This window comes from Callithrix jacchus, chromosome 3, assembly GCF_049354715.1.
Source record: "Callithrix jacchus isolate 240 chromosome 3, calJac240_pri, whole genome shotgun sequence".
In the NCBI taxonomy this organism is placed as follows: domain Eukaryota; kingdom Metazoa; phylum Chordata; class Mammalia; order Primates; family Cebidae; genus Callithrix; species Callithrix jacchus.
In genome coordinates this window covers 155,977,848-155,994,930 of record NC_133504.1, presented here as the reverse complement: position 1 = coordinate 155,994,930, position 17,083 = coordinate 155,977,848, and the positions used below count along the sequence as shown (strand labels likewise).

The 17,083-nt window shown below is 43.1% G+C and overlaps 1 protein-coding gene across 2 annotated transcripts in view; it reads left to right on the top strand.

Moving 5' to 3' along the window:
- Positions 1–955: 955 nt before the first annotated feature.
- The window catches only part of PGM2 (phosphoglucomutase 2), a 39,169-nt gene continuing 23,041 nt past the window's right edge, over positions 956–17,083 (top strand). For both annotated transcript variants that reach the window (XR_013533154.1, XM_002745919.6), the window contains exons 1-6: positions 956–1,071; positions 4,196–4,363; positions 10,639–10,745; positions 13,540–13,624; positions 16,347–16,430; positions 16,558–16,751. Coding sequence is in view for 1 of the 2 variants with exons in the window: in XM_002745919.6 (XP_002745965.4) it covers positions 991–1,071; positions 4,196–4,363; positions 10,639–10,745; positions 13,540–13,624; positions 16,347–16,430; positions 16,558–16,751 (719 nt within the window). In the remaining variant the exon portion in view is untranslated. The remainder of the gene's footprint in view (positions 1,072–4,195; positions 4,364–10,638; positions 10,746–13,539; positions 13,625–16,346; positions 16,431–16,557; positions 16,752–17,083) is intronic.

Below are 17,083 nucleotides of genomic sequence, written 5' to 3'. Positions count from 1 at the left end.
TGAGTCGGGGTGTTTGAACTCTGTCGCTCAATGTTTGTGAGATTCATTCATAATGTTGTGTATAACAGTAGTTCACTTGCATTGCAGTTTGAATGTACCATGATTTATTCACATGAATTGGTATGGATATACTACCAAGTATTTATCCATTGCATTGCTGATGGCCATCTGGGTTGTTTACAGTTTGAGGCTTTTACAAATAATGCTGTTAAAAATATTCTTGCACATGTCTTTTTATGCTTATGTATATGCATCTTCTTTACGGCTTGGTGATCCCAGCGTCAGGAAGATGTGCTTCTATGTTAGCTTCTGTAAGTTTCATGTTATCTTTCACACTTAGAGCAATAATTGATCTGGAATTCATAGCTGTGATGGGAGGTAGGGTGCCAAGTTCCTTTTTTTCTTTTCCCTACCTGGATATCCCATTGACCCAGCACAATTAACTCAAAATAGTTTCCTCCCGTACTCTGCAGCCCCGCCTCTGAAATAAATTGTCCATACACGTGTGTTTTTGTTTCTGGTCTCTATCTTATGTTCCACTGGTCTTCTGACTTTTTCTTTTTCAAGATGTTTTTCCAGCTGTTCAAGACCCTCTGAATTTCTATGTAATTTTCAGGCTGCTATCTGGGTGCACTCATCCTGGTCTCCCAGCACCTCACACGCGCCTGGCGCGCGGCAGGAACTCAAGGCTGGCTGCGACCTGGTTGCAGCAGAGATAACGGCAAAGCCTTTCTAAGAAGTTGTACCGGGTTCCAGCAACCCACCCCAACCCCCAATTCCTCCTCGCTCACTCCCTCCACCCGTGGCGCACCCGCAGACGGCGCGGAGGCGTGCCCGCCACGAAGCGCGTCACTTTCCCCGGGGCCTGCAGGCTCCGCCGCGGCTCTCCCCGCCCCGGCTCTCCCCGCCCCCGCCTCCGCCTCTCAGGGCCGGGCCGGAAGGGTGACTTCGCAGCCTCTTTCCCTCCGCTGCAGCAGCGCAAGCACGGCGATGGCGGCTCCAGAAGGCTGCGGGCCCAGCCCCGACGCCCGGCTGGACCAGGAGACGGCCCGATGGCTGCGCTGGGACAAGGTGAGGGGCGCCAGCAGGCGGGGAGCGCCCGGAAGGGTGCCTGGTGCCGGGTGCTCCGCCCTCCCCAGGCGCGGCATCTGTGCTGCCTTCCCGCCGCGATCGCCCCGCTTCTCCCCCGGGGAGACCATGGAGGAGCGCGCGGCCGCTGCCAGGCTTCCTTCGGCCCGGCAGGCAAGTGGCAAGTTCGGAGTTAGGCCGGGAAAGGTTGTACGCGGACGAAACCAGCTATCCGGCCGGCAGGACTACAAGTTCAGAGTAGAGGAGCAAGCCAGGGTGGTGGTCTAAGTGCGGCCAGACCCTGGACGCTGTCTAGTTGAGGCCCGCACGCCTTGCTGCCACTCAGACCGCTGGCTCGTCTTCGGTAGTCGGCTGTGCATGCCCATGGACCCAGAATCACTCCGTCCCACCTATTCCTTTGGCCGCTGGGACCTTTGCAGAGCAGCGTTCTAGTCCGGTCCTTCCATCCCGAGGGCTTGGTTACAAACGTGGGTCCTCCCGGGTGGGCCCGCCTGGCTTCAGGAGTACACCTGGGAACTTTGACAGCCCAGGAGGAACCCTCTGGACACAGCACGGTTTTCTCTCCCTTCATTCCCTTTCTTAGATGCTGGACCAAAGAAAGAATCGGGAACCCAGCCCTGGACATCACTCCCTTTCTCCTCTCTAACTTGCATCTCGCCCTTCCTGCCTGTTCTGCTTGCTCTTCCGTTTTCTCGGAATGCCCTTCTCTGCTCTCTTCTGCTGAACTTGTTTCTCCCTTTGTGACTCATATTTTGTGTCTGAACTTAAATGTTGCTTACACAGAGAGTCCTTCCTTGGCTCCGAAGTGTACATTATTTCCCCCTAATATTCCCTCTAAACGGTCTGTGATTTTCCTTTATGGCGCTTGCTGCAAATGGTAAAAACAAAAAACTCCAAAAACACTTATTTGTAGGTTTGTTTAATGTCTGTCTCCAGGGGCAGGAGACCCCTGCCCGACGCCCAGGGCTCCTAGAAGGGCCTACTGTTGTTTTAATGTCCTGCTGTCCTGTCTTGAAAATCTTGATGGTTGAACAAGAGAGCACCTATTTTCATTGTGCACTGGACCTCCATAAATTATGTGGCCAGTCCTGTCTGCTCTCACTGCCTTGGTTTATAGTGCCTGGCATAGGCATAGGGCAGGACACATAGTAGGTCACTAAAATACTTGAATGAACAAAGGAGATAGATTACAAGGTCAGTAGGGGCCAGGTCTTTGTTTACTATTCTCTGGTTCCTACAAATAAAATGTCAGCAAATCCCATTTCCAGGATGCTATTGTCAACTCCTTGGGGGTGTTTTTCTTTTCCTGGGAAGATAACTTTGTGATTCTTAAGGGAAGAAAAATGTTTCCCTTTCTGATAACTTGTAACTTGCAGAGTATAGAATTCTTTTGAAGCCAGAGTTCATAACTGCCCTTTCTCTTTGAAAAAGAAGGAAAGAAAGCAACCTAATGTCTACAGTGTTGCATCTGTGTATAGAAAGATTGTACCAGATGTCCTTTTTATATTTTTTATTTTTATCACTCCTCATGTTCTATCCTCCCTTAATTTCTTATTTGGCTTTGAGACTGGCCCCTGAGAAGAACCCATTCATTCTCCAGTGAACCTCCCACCAGCTAAAAGCATTGCAGTCCTCTAGTCTGACTTCACCCCGTGATTGGCAAGGCACCCTGGCAGGTGCCCTCTGTGTCTCTAGCGTGCCCCTATCCCTGTTCTTTTCTCTGCTGTCAGCTTTGGTCACTCCCAGAGGTGATTCTGATCCTGCTCTCTTGACTTCTTATTCTTATCTTTCTGTCTCATTTGTTTCACTCAGGCTACTTAGTCTTTCATAGATATCAAAGACCAATTAAGATTTTCCAGACCTACATTATGAACAAGGGAAAATCATTTGATATTGGGTGTGGCAGTGAAGTCCGTGTTTTCTGATTCACTCTATGAATATTTATTGAGCCTCTTTTATGTACCCGATCAGAGCCCTTCTTTGGGGGCACCTGACAATCTGATAGGTAAGACTGTATTCTGTAATTAGTATCTGCTGCTTTTCACCAAAAAAGGTGAGATTTACTTGATTCCTGTTGGATCTGCAACAATCTGGAAATGTGGGCTTAATTCCAGAAAGCCAAGGTTTTATTGCAGTAGTATTCCAGAGTTTAATTACATAGGCACATCCTGCGTGAGTGCGCATCTAAATGGATAATGACTGTAAAACAGGAATAGAAAGTACTTTGTTGTTTTCCTGGATTCGTAATTTAAAAGTCTCATGTGAAATTAATGTGATTGTCATTTTTTTCTTCAACCTTAACATTTTCTGCAACTACTGTACAAAAAAACAGGACAATGTATAATGAACTTAAGTGAATCCTGTTCGTGTCTATTTGAAGCAGTTAATGTTAGAGAAAAGGCACTAGGTTAATGTTTATCATGCAATTTAAGAAAGTCACTCAATCTCTGAGGCTTCCCCATCTGTAAAACTGGTTTTCTGTTATTTGCCTGCTTCTTGGAGATGTTACAAATTCAAACTTGACCAGGTATGTGAATGCCTGATATAAATTATAAAACATTGCAAGGTTTTGACTTAAATTGTGTAATCTGTCACTCTGGAAAATTTGAGAACATTAGGGAGAAAAATGAACATTTAATCACAACTAAGTGCCAGATAGAGAAAGGTATTTTACATTAATTTGAAGTAAACTACCTTAAAACCTTAAAAATTGTGTAAGGAAGGTTCTAGATTATTCCCATTTTGCAAATGGGAAAACTGAGAATTTGAGAACCGAAATAATCTGTGCAAGCACCTAGAGCTGGCAGGTGGAATGCTGAGATTCCATTCTGGGGGTTAGACTCATATGCTAAAACCTGGACTTCCATTTCTCCAAAAGTGCTAACCTTGACAGGAAAGAAAAGAACACTTATGTCAGACTGACTTCATATTTCAAATTTCAAAAGCATCAGAAAATTGAAAGGTGTATATATATATGTGTGTGTGTGTGTGTGTGTGTGTGTGTGTGTATGTATATATATATGTATTTCCTTATAGGTTAGAATGATATTGTGGGTGTTTTTACTTTTCATTCACTTATTTGTCTGACTGTATTTTTGTCCTGTAGAATTCCTTAACTTTAGAGGCAGTGAAACGACTAATAGCAGAAGGTAATAAAGAAGAACTACGAAAATGTTTTGGGGCCCGAATGGAGTTTGGAACAGCTGGCCTTCGAGCGCCCATGGGCCCTGGAATTTCTCGTATGAATGACTTGACCATCATCCAGACTACACAGGTACCACATTTTTATAATTCTTAGTAACTCAACGCATCCCTCTAGCTCATTTTATATTTGACAGACCTAATTTGTTTGAATTATGGACATGCCTTATCAGCTTGGCTAGACACAAGAAGTCGCCACCACTTACTCCATAAAGTAAGGCTTGCACAGTTGGTTGAAATAGCACTTGTTCAGGACTCATATAGCCATCCATTCATTCATTCATTTAACACACTTATTGAGTGCCTACTATGTGCCAGTCATTGGGGATATGAGAATGACTCAAACAAACAGTTTCTCTAATGGAGCTTTCATTCTGGTGTAAATGCACCAGCTAAGCTGACAACTTTTAAGGTCCCGTTATTTTTGCCATAGTTACATGGCAAGTGCTAAAAAGCTTTTCCAACTGCCAGAATTACCAAGAGCCTGTTCTCCTTTGTTTTGTTTATTTGTTTTGTTTTGTTTTCAGACAGTCTTGCTCTGTTGCCCAGGCTGGAGTGCAGTGGCACGATCTCGGCTCACTGCAACCTCTGTCTCCCAAGTTCAAGCAATTCTCCTGCCTCAGCCTCCCGAGTAACTAGGACTACAGGTGCGCGCCACCATGCCCAGCTAATTTTTGTATTTTTAGTAGAGACTGGGTTCCACCATGTTGGCTAGGATGGTCTTGCTCTCTTGACCTTGTGATCCGCCCGTCTTGGCCTACCAAAGAGTTGGGATTACAGGCGTGAGCCACTGCACCCGGCCTCTCCATTGTTGTATTAGTATGGATTGAGTCTGAGTTTCCTTGCCTTAATTTGTGAATATTTTTGTCACAGTCTAGACCCAGCTTTTATGAAGGAGATAAACAATTTGACAAAACAGAAGAGCTTCCACTGGGTATTGGGAGTACTGTTTATGAGGGAAATGAAAAAGAACAGGTTATTCTCGTCAGTGTTTCTTCCACTTAGACCTGTTAATGATGAGTGTCACTTTAATTCTGGGAAAAGAAAGGCTAGAAAAAATTGCCTCCTAGTGATTACATAAGGCTAATATATATATCCCAGTGTAAAAGGAAGAGCTGGGCATGTTGTAACGAAACTCCAATACGGAAAGCATATCTAACTAAGGGTATAGAATTGCCATGGGGGCCAGGCACAATGGCTCACACCTGTAATCTCAGCACTTTGGGAGACTGAGGCAGGTGGACCACTTGAGCTTAGGAGTTCAAGACCAGCCTGAACAACATGGTGAAACCCTGTCTCTATCAAAAACACAAAAATTAGCCAGGTGTGGTGGTGTGCACAAGTAATCCCAACTACTCAGGAGGCTGAGGCACGAGGATCATTTGAACCCAGGAGGCAAGGTTATAGTGAGCTGACATCACGCCACTGGACTTTAGCCTGGGCAACTGAGCAAGACTCTTTCTCAAAAAACAAAAAAATTAATTTCCATGGGAACTCCTGGTCACAAACTTATTAAGTAGTAGGGCTCCCTGAGACATTGGAGGAGAGACTTAGAATGGGGTGAGTATGGGAACCCTGTTCAGTTTATGGATCACGTAGGAACCTGCTACTAAATAAGGTTGCCTTCTGTGCCAGTTGCTACGGCTGTATAACAAATCATGGAAAATATAATGGTTCAAACAGCAACCACATTTATTTTGCTCACAAGTCTGCAACTTTGGTAGAATTCAATGGGGACAACTTGTCTCTGCACCACTCAGCACCACCTGGGCCAGTTTGGAGGCTGGAACCATTTGAAGGCAGCTTCATTCACTTGCCTGAAATAATTACTGGTGATTGGCTGGGATCTTAGCTGGGGCTGGAACCCCTCCATGTAGCCCGGGCTTCTTTATAACGTGGTGGCTGGCTTCCAGTGGAGTATCCAGAGAGGGAGAGACAGAGAATGTACCAGCTGGAAGCTATACTGACTCTTATGACCTTTTATGACACGCAGTGTCACTTCTACCATATTCTGTTTGTTAAAACTGAGTCCGCAAGGCTGTCTCCTCTTCAAAGAGAGGGCACATAGATACCCACTTCTCATTGGAGGAGCATTAATGTCACATTGTAAGTGGAACATATGGGATGGGTTATATGACTGGGGCCATCTTTGGACGATCCAGTTGATCACACCTGCCATTGGGCCTAATTGTTAGGGGTTTCTAAGGGAATCTAGATTAACCTAGAGCTTTTTACCCTGAATTTTTCTACATTTAGTTTCCAAGAATAATGAAATGTATTTCCATTAAAGACCATCTTACCCATTTTCCTCCTAGAAGAATTGGTCTCCTATGAGGGTAAACCCCTTTGCTAAACAAGATGAACGGTATTCTAAACGTCATGTAATTCAGCCAGCCACCACTTGGGATAATTTTCTCCATGAAACCACCACTTTGAAGTGCTCATTCTGCCTATTCTGGATACTTAGAATAGGAGACAGAGATGTGAAGAGTTAAGAAAGTTTTATCTGAGCAGCAGGTGTATTTTTTTTTTTTTTTTTTTTTTGAGATGGTGTCTCAGTCTGTCACTCATGCTGGAGCACAGTGGTGTGATCTCAGCTCACAGCAACCTCCACCTCCTGTTCAAGTGATTCTCCAAGCAGCAGGTGAATCTTTAAAATCTTAGGAGTGGATTCAAAATTAGAGGCAAGAGAATTCCCAGAACAAATAACAAAGGTTTCCACCCCAGTCTTGGGTAGTGTTCCTTGGCAGAATGCTGATAGGCAAATATATTGGTCACTTTTCACTGATCAGACTTTCTTTTTTCTGAGACGGAGTTTCGCTCTTGTTACCCAGGCTGGAGTGCAATGGCGTGATCTCAGCTCACCGCAACCTCCGCCTCCTGGGTTCAGGCAATTCTCCTGCCTCAGCCTCCCGAGTAGCTGGGATTATAGGCACGCACACCCATGCCCAGCTAATTTTTTGTATTTTTAGTAGAGACAGGCTTTCACCATGTTGACCAGGATGGTCTCGATGTCTTGACCTCGTGATCCACCCGCCTCGGCCTCCCAAAGTGCTGGGATTACAGGTGTGAGCCACCGCGCCTGGCCTGATCAGACTTTTATGGTAGCGTAGGTGCCCTTCCTCCTGGTCTGTGGGTGTGGAGCCTCATTCTGATGTACCCCAAAATTTGCCTGGTTGGTTTAGGAAGCAGATGTATGTGATTGAAAAGCATGTCAAGGGAAACAGGACAGAGGCTGGAGGAAACTTTTGTATGGTTTGCCTCATTGATAGAGGTTATAATTTCCTTCTGCCAATTAATTTATGTTCCATGCTCTATTTTGGTTTCCGTGTTCTTAGGTTATTTAGCCATACATACCAGTGATGGGAAACTCGCTGTCCTCTCAAAGAGGCCATTCCATCTTTGAACCATTCTCATTAAAAGATGGCTTCATTATTTTAAGCCAAAATCTGCCTTACTGTAGACTTTACATATTGGTCTTAGTTCTACTTTTTGAAGTGATACAAATAAGCTTGCTTCCTATGTTTTATAGTAACATTTTATTTCTGAAAATCCCCCTCTTCCCCCACTGAGCCTTTCACCTAGCATAAGAATTCCCTTTTCCCGTAGCCATTCTTTCAGGTCCTCATCCTCAGCAGGCCTCAGAGATTTTTAGAGACTCTGGAGATGGGAATGCTCTTTGCCTCAGGGAACACTGGGGCCACAGCTCAAGGGTTGAGCAGGAAGAGGGGAACTGTCACTGTTGTAAATTGTAGAGTATCAGGCATCTGGATATCTTCTGGGGACCCACAAAACCAATACACATGTCCTTACTTCCTTGCATCGCTCAGCCTCAGAAGATATGCTCAGTGTAATGTATTTGCCAAAGAAAAGCTAAAGGCATTCTAAATTAGCATTGGCTGTGATGTATCCCCTCCTACCTAAAATAAAAGTTATGGGTTGGGCATGGTGGCTCATGCCTGTAATCCCAGCACTTTGGGAGGCCAAGGTAGGAGGATTGCCTGAGCCTACAAGATTGAAACCAGCCTGGGCAATATGGCAAGATCCCATCTCTACAAAAAAATTTTTTTTAATTAGCCAGGCATGGTGGCATGTACTGTAGTCCCAGCTACTCAGGAGGCTGAGGTAAGAGGATTACTTGAGCCTAAGAGATTGAGGCTGTAGTGAGCCATGATCATGTCATTGCACTCCAGCATGGGAGACAGAGTGAGACCCTGTTTCAAAAGAAAAAGAGTTACGTATATTTATAAGACTTCCTTTAGCAAAAGTGAAATAAATAATATAAAATGAATTATTATTTTTGCCCAGTCAACCAGAGTTTTCTTTGTTTTGTATGGCTTTGAAGGAGAAAATAACAACAAAAAAATGCTTATAGCAGCAAACACTTAATATGGTACTTAGTTGGTGTTGAATTCTCGGCACTTTGCATGTTTTCATTCATTTACTCCTTATAACAGCCCAATGAGGTGGGTACTGTTGTTATTCCTGTTTCACAGAAGAGGAAACTAACACACCAAGAAATTAAGGAACTTGTCATTTGCTTGTAGTAGCAGCGTGGAGTATAAATTCACAGATTCTGCTTCTAGAGGGTGTGCTTTTAAGCCCTACACTGAACCACCTCTCACCAGCCCTGCGTATAAATTCAGGCTCTACTACTCTAATATCTGAAACTGGACGAGTCACTGTGCCTCTCTGAGCCTTGTTTTACCCATCTGTAAAGTGGGATTTCTGGCCAGGTACAGTGGCCCACACTTATAATCCCAGCATTTTGGGAAGTCAAGACAGCAAGATCATTTGACAATAGTTCAAGACCAACCTGGGCAAAATAGCAAGACTCTGTTTCTATAAAAAATTTTTTTTAAATTAGTTGGGCCTAGTAGCATGCATCTGAGGTGTTAGCTACTCGGGAGGCTGAGGTAAGGGGGATTGATTAAGCCCAGGAATTCAAGGTTATAGTGAACTACGATGTTAGGTTTCACTCAAGGTGATTGGCAAAATATTAAGGGAAATATTAAGGAAAGTTATAAGATACAGTCTCAAACCTTTAAGAAGGACAAAAGGTTTTCGTTAACTTGTAACAATAGAACAGGCTGAAGGCAGCCAGTCTTTACCTTAGAGCAATAGGTCGTAAGGTGAAGGTTAAGGATAACTATCCAACTTTTACTTCCTGGACTGCAGGAAGGGTACTTTCACTAGCCATCTTTTCACTAGAGTACAAAGAACAAAGGAAAACATAAATTGATCCCTTATGCATTTGGGGTCATCCTTACTGCTGTGTTTGATCTCCATTGGCTGGAGCCAGACCTCACAATCTAAACTAAAACCTGATTGGCTAACAACTTAAAACCTTTCTAAACAGGGAAAAGCAACGGAGAACTGGTACATGCCTGAGAGCATGTCCTGCACAGATCTTTTGGTTAAAGTACAAGGACATAGAGTGTACTGTGTGCCTGTAAGCATGGCATGTGTAACAGCTACATAGGATAGGGCTTAATAAAGTTATTAGCACACTTATTCTTTAACAAGAAAGGAAACTTTTTTTAAAGTTTCTACTTCCCACAAGAAGCTTCCCCAGCTAAGTCTGTTTACCCCATATTCCTTTGTCTCTACTAGCTTGCTTACTCATGTAAACTTTGTGCCAGAAGGCCCTCTTGGGGGGAGATCAAAGGGGGATTAACCCGTTAATAGTGTTTGTTCAAGGCCCCAGAACCAAAGCTTTTATCATTCTCAAAACCACTCTTTTAGCCATGTCATTTATCCACAAGCCTGTTGACTTAGAACCTCTGTTATTAAATCTATACTGAATAAATGCAAGGAGGAACAGCTAGTGAGGGGTCGGGTAGCTGCACTAGCATCTGACGACCTCCCTAGCTCACTCATTTACTGGACTTGGTATATGAGTGCATTTTATCATCTGTCGCAGAGTCAGGGTTTGTAAGACAGACCTCCGAAAGTAGTGATCAACGTCTCAGGTGGTGACCCCAATGTGACCAATGCTACAATGACCGTGCCATTGCACTCCATTCTAAGCAACAGAGCAAGACCCTGTCTCTGGAAGGAAAAAAAAAATTTCCTAACAAAGTTGATCCAAGATTAGAGATGGTAGCTACTAAGTGACCAACAACTAACACAGTGCCTAATACAAAAACATATGGGTAATAAACAAGGCTGTTACTTTCTTTATTTTCTTCTTGTTCAGTTTGTTCCTTACTGAGATGATTTCCCCCCCTCTGCTATAGTGTTATCCTATTAAATTTGAGAAAACATAAATTTTGGCTAATGTTTCTATATTGTATATATAAAAATATGTCAAAACACATACTCTTTTAATCTGTGGGGTATTCATAGGGATTTTGCAGATACCTGGAAAAGCAGTTCAGTGACCTAAAGCAGAAAGGCATCGTGATCAGTTTTGACGCCCGAGCCCATCCATCCAGTGGGGGCAGCAGCAGAAGGTACTTACACATTTTTACAAAATGATGTTTCCGGAATTTACTTTGCAGTTTTATTTTAATCACCATCTCAATAACTTGACTTTAATATATTCATGAGCCTCATTGCTTAACTATAAAAACAATGTGTAAATTCTCTTGGCAACTTTTAAAGATTCCGGTTTTACATTTGGGCCGAGGAAATAAAATTATTTAGACAATTTAGAATGGAATACCTATCTAAATGAAATAAATTTCTTAAACTGGAAATAGTATTTCTCCCTCTCATTTGCCTTGGTATACATAATTTTTTTCCTGGTATTCCTAAGCCTCATGACTCCCTTCCCACTCTTGAATGCTCATGTCGAGCTGCATTTCTGAAACATTCCTAAACCAGTGGGACTCCCTTATGTAGCTGTAGGCATATGATGCTGATGGTGACAATGATCATAGTAATAGCAGCGATCATTTGAGTGCTGATTATGAACCAGACACTTACGTATTTACTCACTCTATCCTCACAGCAACTTGTAAGATATGTACTTTTATCTCTTTACCCTGCAATTATAATGTGAGAGGAGGAGTCACAATTTAAGCCTAAGGAGATTGGTACCAGGGGTCAGCAAACTTTTTCTCTAAAGGGCAAATCGTGGATATCGCACACATTGCATATAACATGAATCCCATCGCCACTACGCATCTTGCCCATGGAGCAGAGAAACATCCATAGACAGTGCACAAACACAGGGCATGGCAGTGTTCAGTAAAACTTTATTTATAAAATGAGCTGTAGTTACTAACCCCTGCTCTTAACCATGTTATGTAACCCTCTTTTTTTACTTGAAGACTTCCACTGTTATGATCAATTTGTAATCATTCCAGAGTATCAGTAGTTTCTTAGATTTGTACATATTGAATATTAACGAAAAGTCTCATTAGCTTTACAGAGCTGGATGGGTTTAAAGAGTCCTATCTTTGCCCATCAGGAGCTTCCAGTCTAAGACAGAAGCACTCATGGGGACAAATGTGTGGCCATGAGAAAGGGTATGTAGCTGGGGAAAATCACCAGGTGGCATCAGCCCCGGGTTGAACTGAGAATGACATAAGATTTTTAGTTTTCAGCTTTGCAGCTCAAAAAATGTGATTTTTATCAATAAAGCAAGAGAAAAGTTATAGCTCTGGAGGACAGATGTACGTGAGCTCCATTCACAGGAGAATGATGGAGTATAAACCAGTGTTATCAGCTTGTCATTTACAATTAGTGGCTGTAGAGTTAGAACTAGATCATGAGCATGTTCCTCTGCTACCCCAGGGCAGGTCAGATCCTCCGCTCAGAACATGCACAGTGCCTATACATGGCTAAGTCTGCCTGGTGAGCTTCTTAAATTTCTTATTTTAGGCTGACTGCCCTGCGTCTGGTTGATGCAACCTTCAGAGATATGTTAACATTATCAATTAAGGTACAGAGTTTATGCCCTGGCCTTAGAGCCGTATCATTTCCTGAAAGTGATTGATGTTACTGATGTAAGCCTATGGTTCAGGTTGCAGAGTTTGATGGGATGGGATGGAGTGGAACTCAAAGCTACTCTCTATCACCTACAATGTGCAAGACATTCAGAGATCATAACGTAAATGTTTAACCAATACATGGTAAAATATTGGTGATGAGTGAATGGAATCTTCTTAAGGAGTTGGAAATGACTGCAGTTTCTGATTTTCACCTGAAGAAATGTTTATTCTTCCAATTTTAAATATCTACTGGGGAACATAAGCAGTAACTGTTAAGTATATGCAGAGAACACATTGCATTTTTTTGTGCACGTTTTTAACATATAAAGAGTGGGGCTCTCTTCTTTGTGCCCCAGCCGGCCTTCAGAACAGTGTTCAATGAAGCTAGTGCTCAAGAAGTATTTGGGGAGAGGATGAATGATCTGATTGTCTATATACCCAGTGATGGTATAATGTTGTTCATTTTAAGTAAATTGCTCATTTATTTTTGTGGTAATATGTTTTACACCAGTATGAAGAAAGATTTGAGGCCATTTTCTGTCTTGCCCTAAGCAAGTTGCTGTGGAAGTTGAGATAAATGTCAAAGAATTTCTTCTTCCAAAGGCTGATTGGAACCAAGATGTGTGTGTGTCTGTGTGTGTGTGTGTGTGTGTGTGTGTGTGTGTACACATGCATACTCCAGGATGTCTTATATATTTCAAATAAAGCAATCTCTAATCGAACTCCAGTCTGCATGGTGTATGCTGGGTTGTGACAGGCTTAGGCTGGGATTTCTCAGCCTCGGCACTGTTGACATGTGACTTCACAGTGGCGGGATGATTTCTTGTTGCGGTTGTAGGGTGCATTGTAAGGTGTTTAGCAGCACCCCTGACCTCTCCCTACTAGCTGCCAGGAGCAACTCTCTCCATTCCCCAGTGTGACAACCAAAAATGTTTCCAGACATTTCAGATGCCTGGAAGAGGAAGGTGCAGAGTTGCCGTGGCTGAGAACCACTGAGCTAGATGGAGAGCTGAAAGGCCGGGATGCAGCCAGCCTCTGCCACTAAGTGGCTGTTGGACCTAGGGAAAGGTGCCTGGCCTTTCTTGTCTTTAGTTTCACTTCTGTAAAACAAAGGAGTGAAATGAGATGACTCCTGAGAGTCCTCCAGCTTTGCTGTCCCATTCCAAGGTAAAGATCATAATAAATGCTCTCCTTGATCTGGCTGCCAAATTCACCCTAAAGAACATTCAGCATTCATTTCCTTCTTCCCATCACTCACAGACCTGATAACTCAGCTCTCCTTTTCTTCCCTGTCACTCTGCCTTCTCAGGTTTGCCCGACTTGCTGCAACCACATTTATCAGTCAAGGGATTCCTGTCTACCTCTTTTCTGATATAACGCCAACCCCCTTTGTGGTGAGTAGCTCTTTCCTTTCATAATTTCCTGTCACATGATGGGGGATGGGACTTGGCTGAATTTTACCGTGTTTAGGGACCAGACTGTTTGAATGACAGAGGAGCTCTTTGGCATGTATGAGGCATTCCCTTTTCTCTGCAGGAATGTTTCTCCCACATCCTAGTACTATTTCTTTGCTATTCAACTTTTGATTCTTCAGAATTGGTTTTTTTTTTAAGTGCAGTTTTCCTTTTGCTTGCATTCTAAGGATATTTGAATGAGTTAGCAAATTTGTTTTTCCTTTTTTTTTTTTTTTTTTTTTTTTTGAGGGCTCTGTTGCCTAAGCTGGAGTGCAGTGGTGTGATCTGGGCTCGCTGAACCTCCGTTTCCTGGGTTCAAGCAATTTCTCCTGACTCAGCCTCCCAAGTAGTTGGGATTACAGGTGCCCACCACCATGCCCAGCCAATTTTTGCATTTTTAGTAGAGGTGGGGTTTTCTCATATTGGCCAGGTTGGTCTCGAACTCCTGACCTCAGGTGATCCATCTGCCTCAGACTCCCAAACTGTTGGGATTACAGGCGTGAGCCACCGTGCCCAGCCTTTTCTCTGTTTTAAAATTTGGTTTGTAGTTCTTTTTTTCAACTATCACAATTAGGAAACTTCTTGGGTCGAAATCTGAATTCACTCAAACCTGTCTTGTCATGAGTATTTCTGACAAGCTGGCACACCCTGTTTTATACAAATGTTTTATTCTAAATGTTATTCATGGCTAGTACAGAGAACATACTTGGCCTGTTTGAGTAAGACGTGTATCAAATCCTTTATGTAGCACAACCTGAAGAAAAAGACAGTAGGGACTGTGACCTCTGTTGCTTTGATGCAGACAAAACTTTTTTTGTTTTTTACATTTTTTAAAATTATACTTTAAGTTCTGGGGTACATGTACAGAACATGCAGCTTTGTTACATAGGTACACGCATGTCATGGTGGTTGGCTGCATCCACCACCCCATCATCTACTTTAGGTGTTTCTCCTAACGCTATCCCTCCCCTAGCCCCTCACCCCGCAACAGACTTTGGTATGTGATATTCCCCTCCCTGTGTTCACGTGTCCTCACTGTTCAACTCCCACTTATGAGTGAGAACGTGCAGTGTTTGGTTTTCTGTTCTTGTGTTAATTTGCTGAGAATGATGTTTTTCAGCTTCATCCATGTTCCTGCAACGGACATGAGCTCATCCTTCTTTATGGCTGCATAGTATTCTATGGTGTATACGTGCCACGTTTTCTTTATTCAGTCTATCACTGATGGGCACTTAGGTTGGTTCCAAGTCTTTGCTATTGTAAACAGTGCCACAATAAACATACGTGTGCATGCAGGCGAAACTTTTAAGAGCTGGACCAGATGCTGAGAGTATGTTTTTGGAAAATGTGATTTGGATGCAGTTACTTACATCTAGTAGAAATGAGACTGTATCACCAAAGAAGGGGGTTCTAAATCATTTTGTGTTTGCTGGCTGTAGTGCACTGACAGGTAGATGCAGCACCGCTAGGCTGTGAATAACCTGGTAGCCACTCTATTCACATCTTCTACATGTAGTTGGGTTTCACTGTTTGATGGAAAAATTGCCATGTATTCAAGCATCCTAATTGCGTTCTGTATTAAGTGTTAATAGCTGTTAGTTTTATATCAGACATGAATTGAACCAGTGTGTCATGATCCTTCGCTCACACTGAGGAGTCGTTCTCCCCTTTTCTTTGGCCCAGGACACCTGAGAGATGTGACATAACTTCCAGGGGGTCAAGTGACTGCAGTGATTCTTGTGGGAGAGTGGAGGGGACAATTTAAATCTCAGGTTGCCTGTGTGTAATCAATGTCATTTGCCACATTAGGGGGAGTAATCCAACCCCTCCTCCCATTTTGGGAAGTAAAAGAGATGGGAGCTAAGCTGAAATATAAATATTTAACCCTGGAGTGAGAGAGAAATGAGCAACCTGTAAAACCTGCAAGAGCATTCTCCATTCCCTCAACTTTTTTTATTTTTATTTTTTGAGACAGAGTTTCCTTCTTGTCACCTGGAGCGCAGTGATACAATCTCAGCTCACTGCAACCTCCATTTCCTAGGTTCAAGAGTTTCTCCTGCCTCAGCCTCCCGAGTAGCTGAGGTTACAAGTGCCTACCACCATGCCTGGCTACTGTTTTTGTTATTTTGGTTTCACTGTTTGCCAGGCTGGTCTTGAACTCCTGATCTCAGGTGATCCATCTGTCTCAGCCTCCCAAAGTGGTGAGATTACAGGCATGAGCCACCATGCCCAGCCCGTTTTTCTCAACCTTTTTTTCCTTAAAAGCAAATGAGAAAGAGGAGGAGAGGGAGAAACAGTTGGAGGCAGTAAGCTGAATCCCCAAACTTCTGTCTCAAGTACGAGCCTTGAAAGCGTTGGAGCAATGGCTTAGACCATCGTTGTGTTTGAAGAATTTTCTAGCTCCACCAAGTAGAAGATGGAATGAGAAGGCACTGAGGAAATTACTTGCCTTTCTTATTAGGAAATGCATCCTGGAATTTTGAACAGCCAGTTAGTTCTAAGGGTAATTGCATACTGCTGGGGTGTGGCTCAAAATATTATGCTATTTATATATTATGTTTATTAAAAGGGAGCAAGCTGACAGAAACAATATAAAATAGACATTTTAACGATGTCTGGTTTTTTGTTTAAGACTGTTTGTTCTTGTTTCATGCCGTTGCAGCCATTCACAGTATCACATTTGAAACTTTGTGCTGGAATCGTGATAACTGCATCTCACAATCCAAAGCAGGATAATGGTTATAAGGTATTTTCCTTTTTCTACTCCACGCGTACATCCTTCTATAGCAATCCTATATCTGTATCCTTTGGGACCTTAGGTGCCTTATTTCCGTCCACTGTAAACCCTCTGAATGTGTTCCTGGGTTCTCTAGGTGTATTGGGATAATGGAGCTCAGATCATCTCTCCTCATGATAAAGGGATTTCTCAAGCTATTGAAGAAAATCTAGAACCGTGGCCTCAAGCTTGGGATGATTCTTTGATTGATAGCAATCCCCTTCTTCACAATCCGAGCGCTTCCATCAATAATGACTACTTTGAAGACCTTAAAAAATACTGTTTCCACAGGTAAATGAATTGTGTCTCCACTGACCTTAAGTGTGTTAAGTTCGTATGATTCAGCCAAATTCTATCACTCTTGATGAAGTTTTTCCCCTTAACTGGTTCATGTACTACAGCTGCATCTGATTTCATTTTATTTTATTTATTTATTCTGAGACAGGGTCTCACTCTGTCACCTAGGCTGGAGTGCAGTGGCACCATCTCAGCTCACTACAACCTTTGCCTCCTGGGTTCAAGCGATTGTTGTGCCTCAGCCTCCCAGGTAGCTGGGACTACAGGCGTGAGCCACCGCACACCCAGCTAGTTGTGTGTGTGTGTGTGTGTGTGTGTGTATTTTT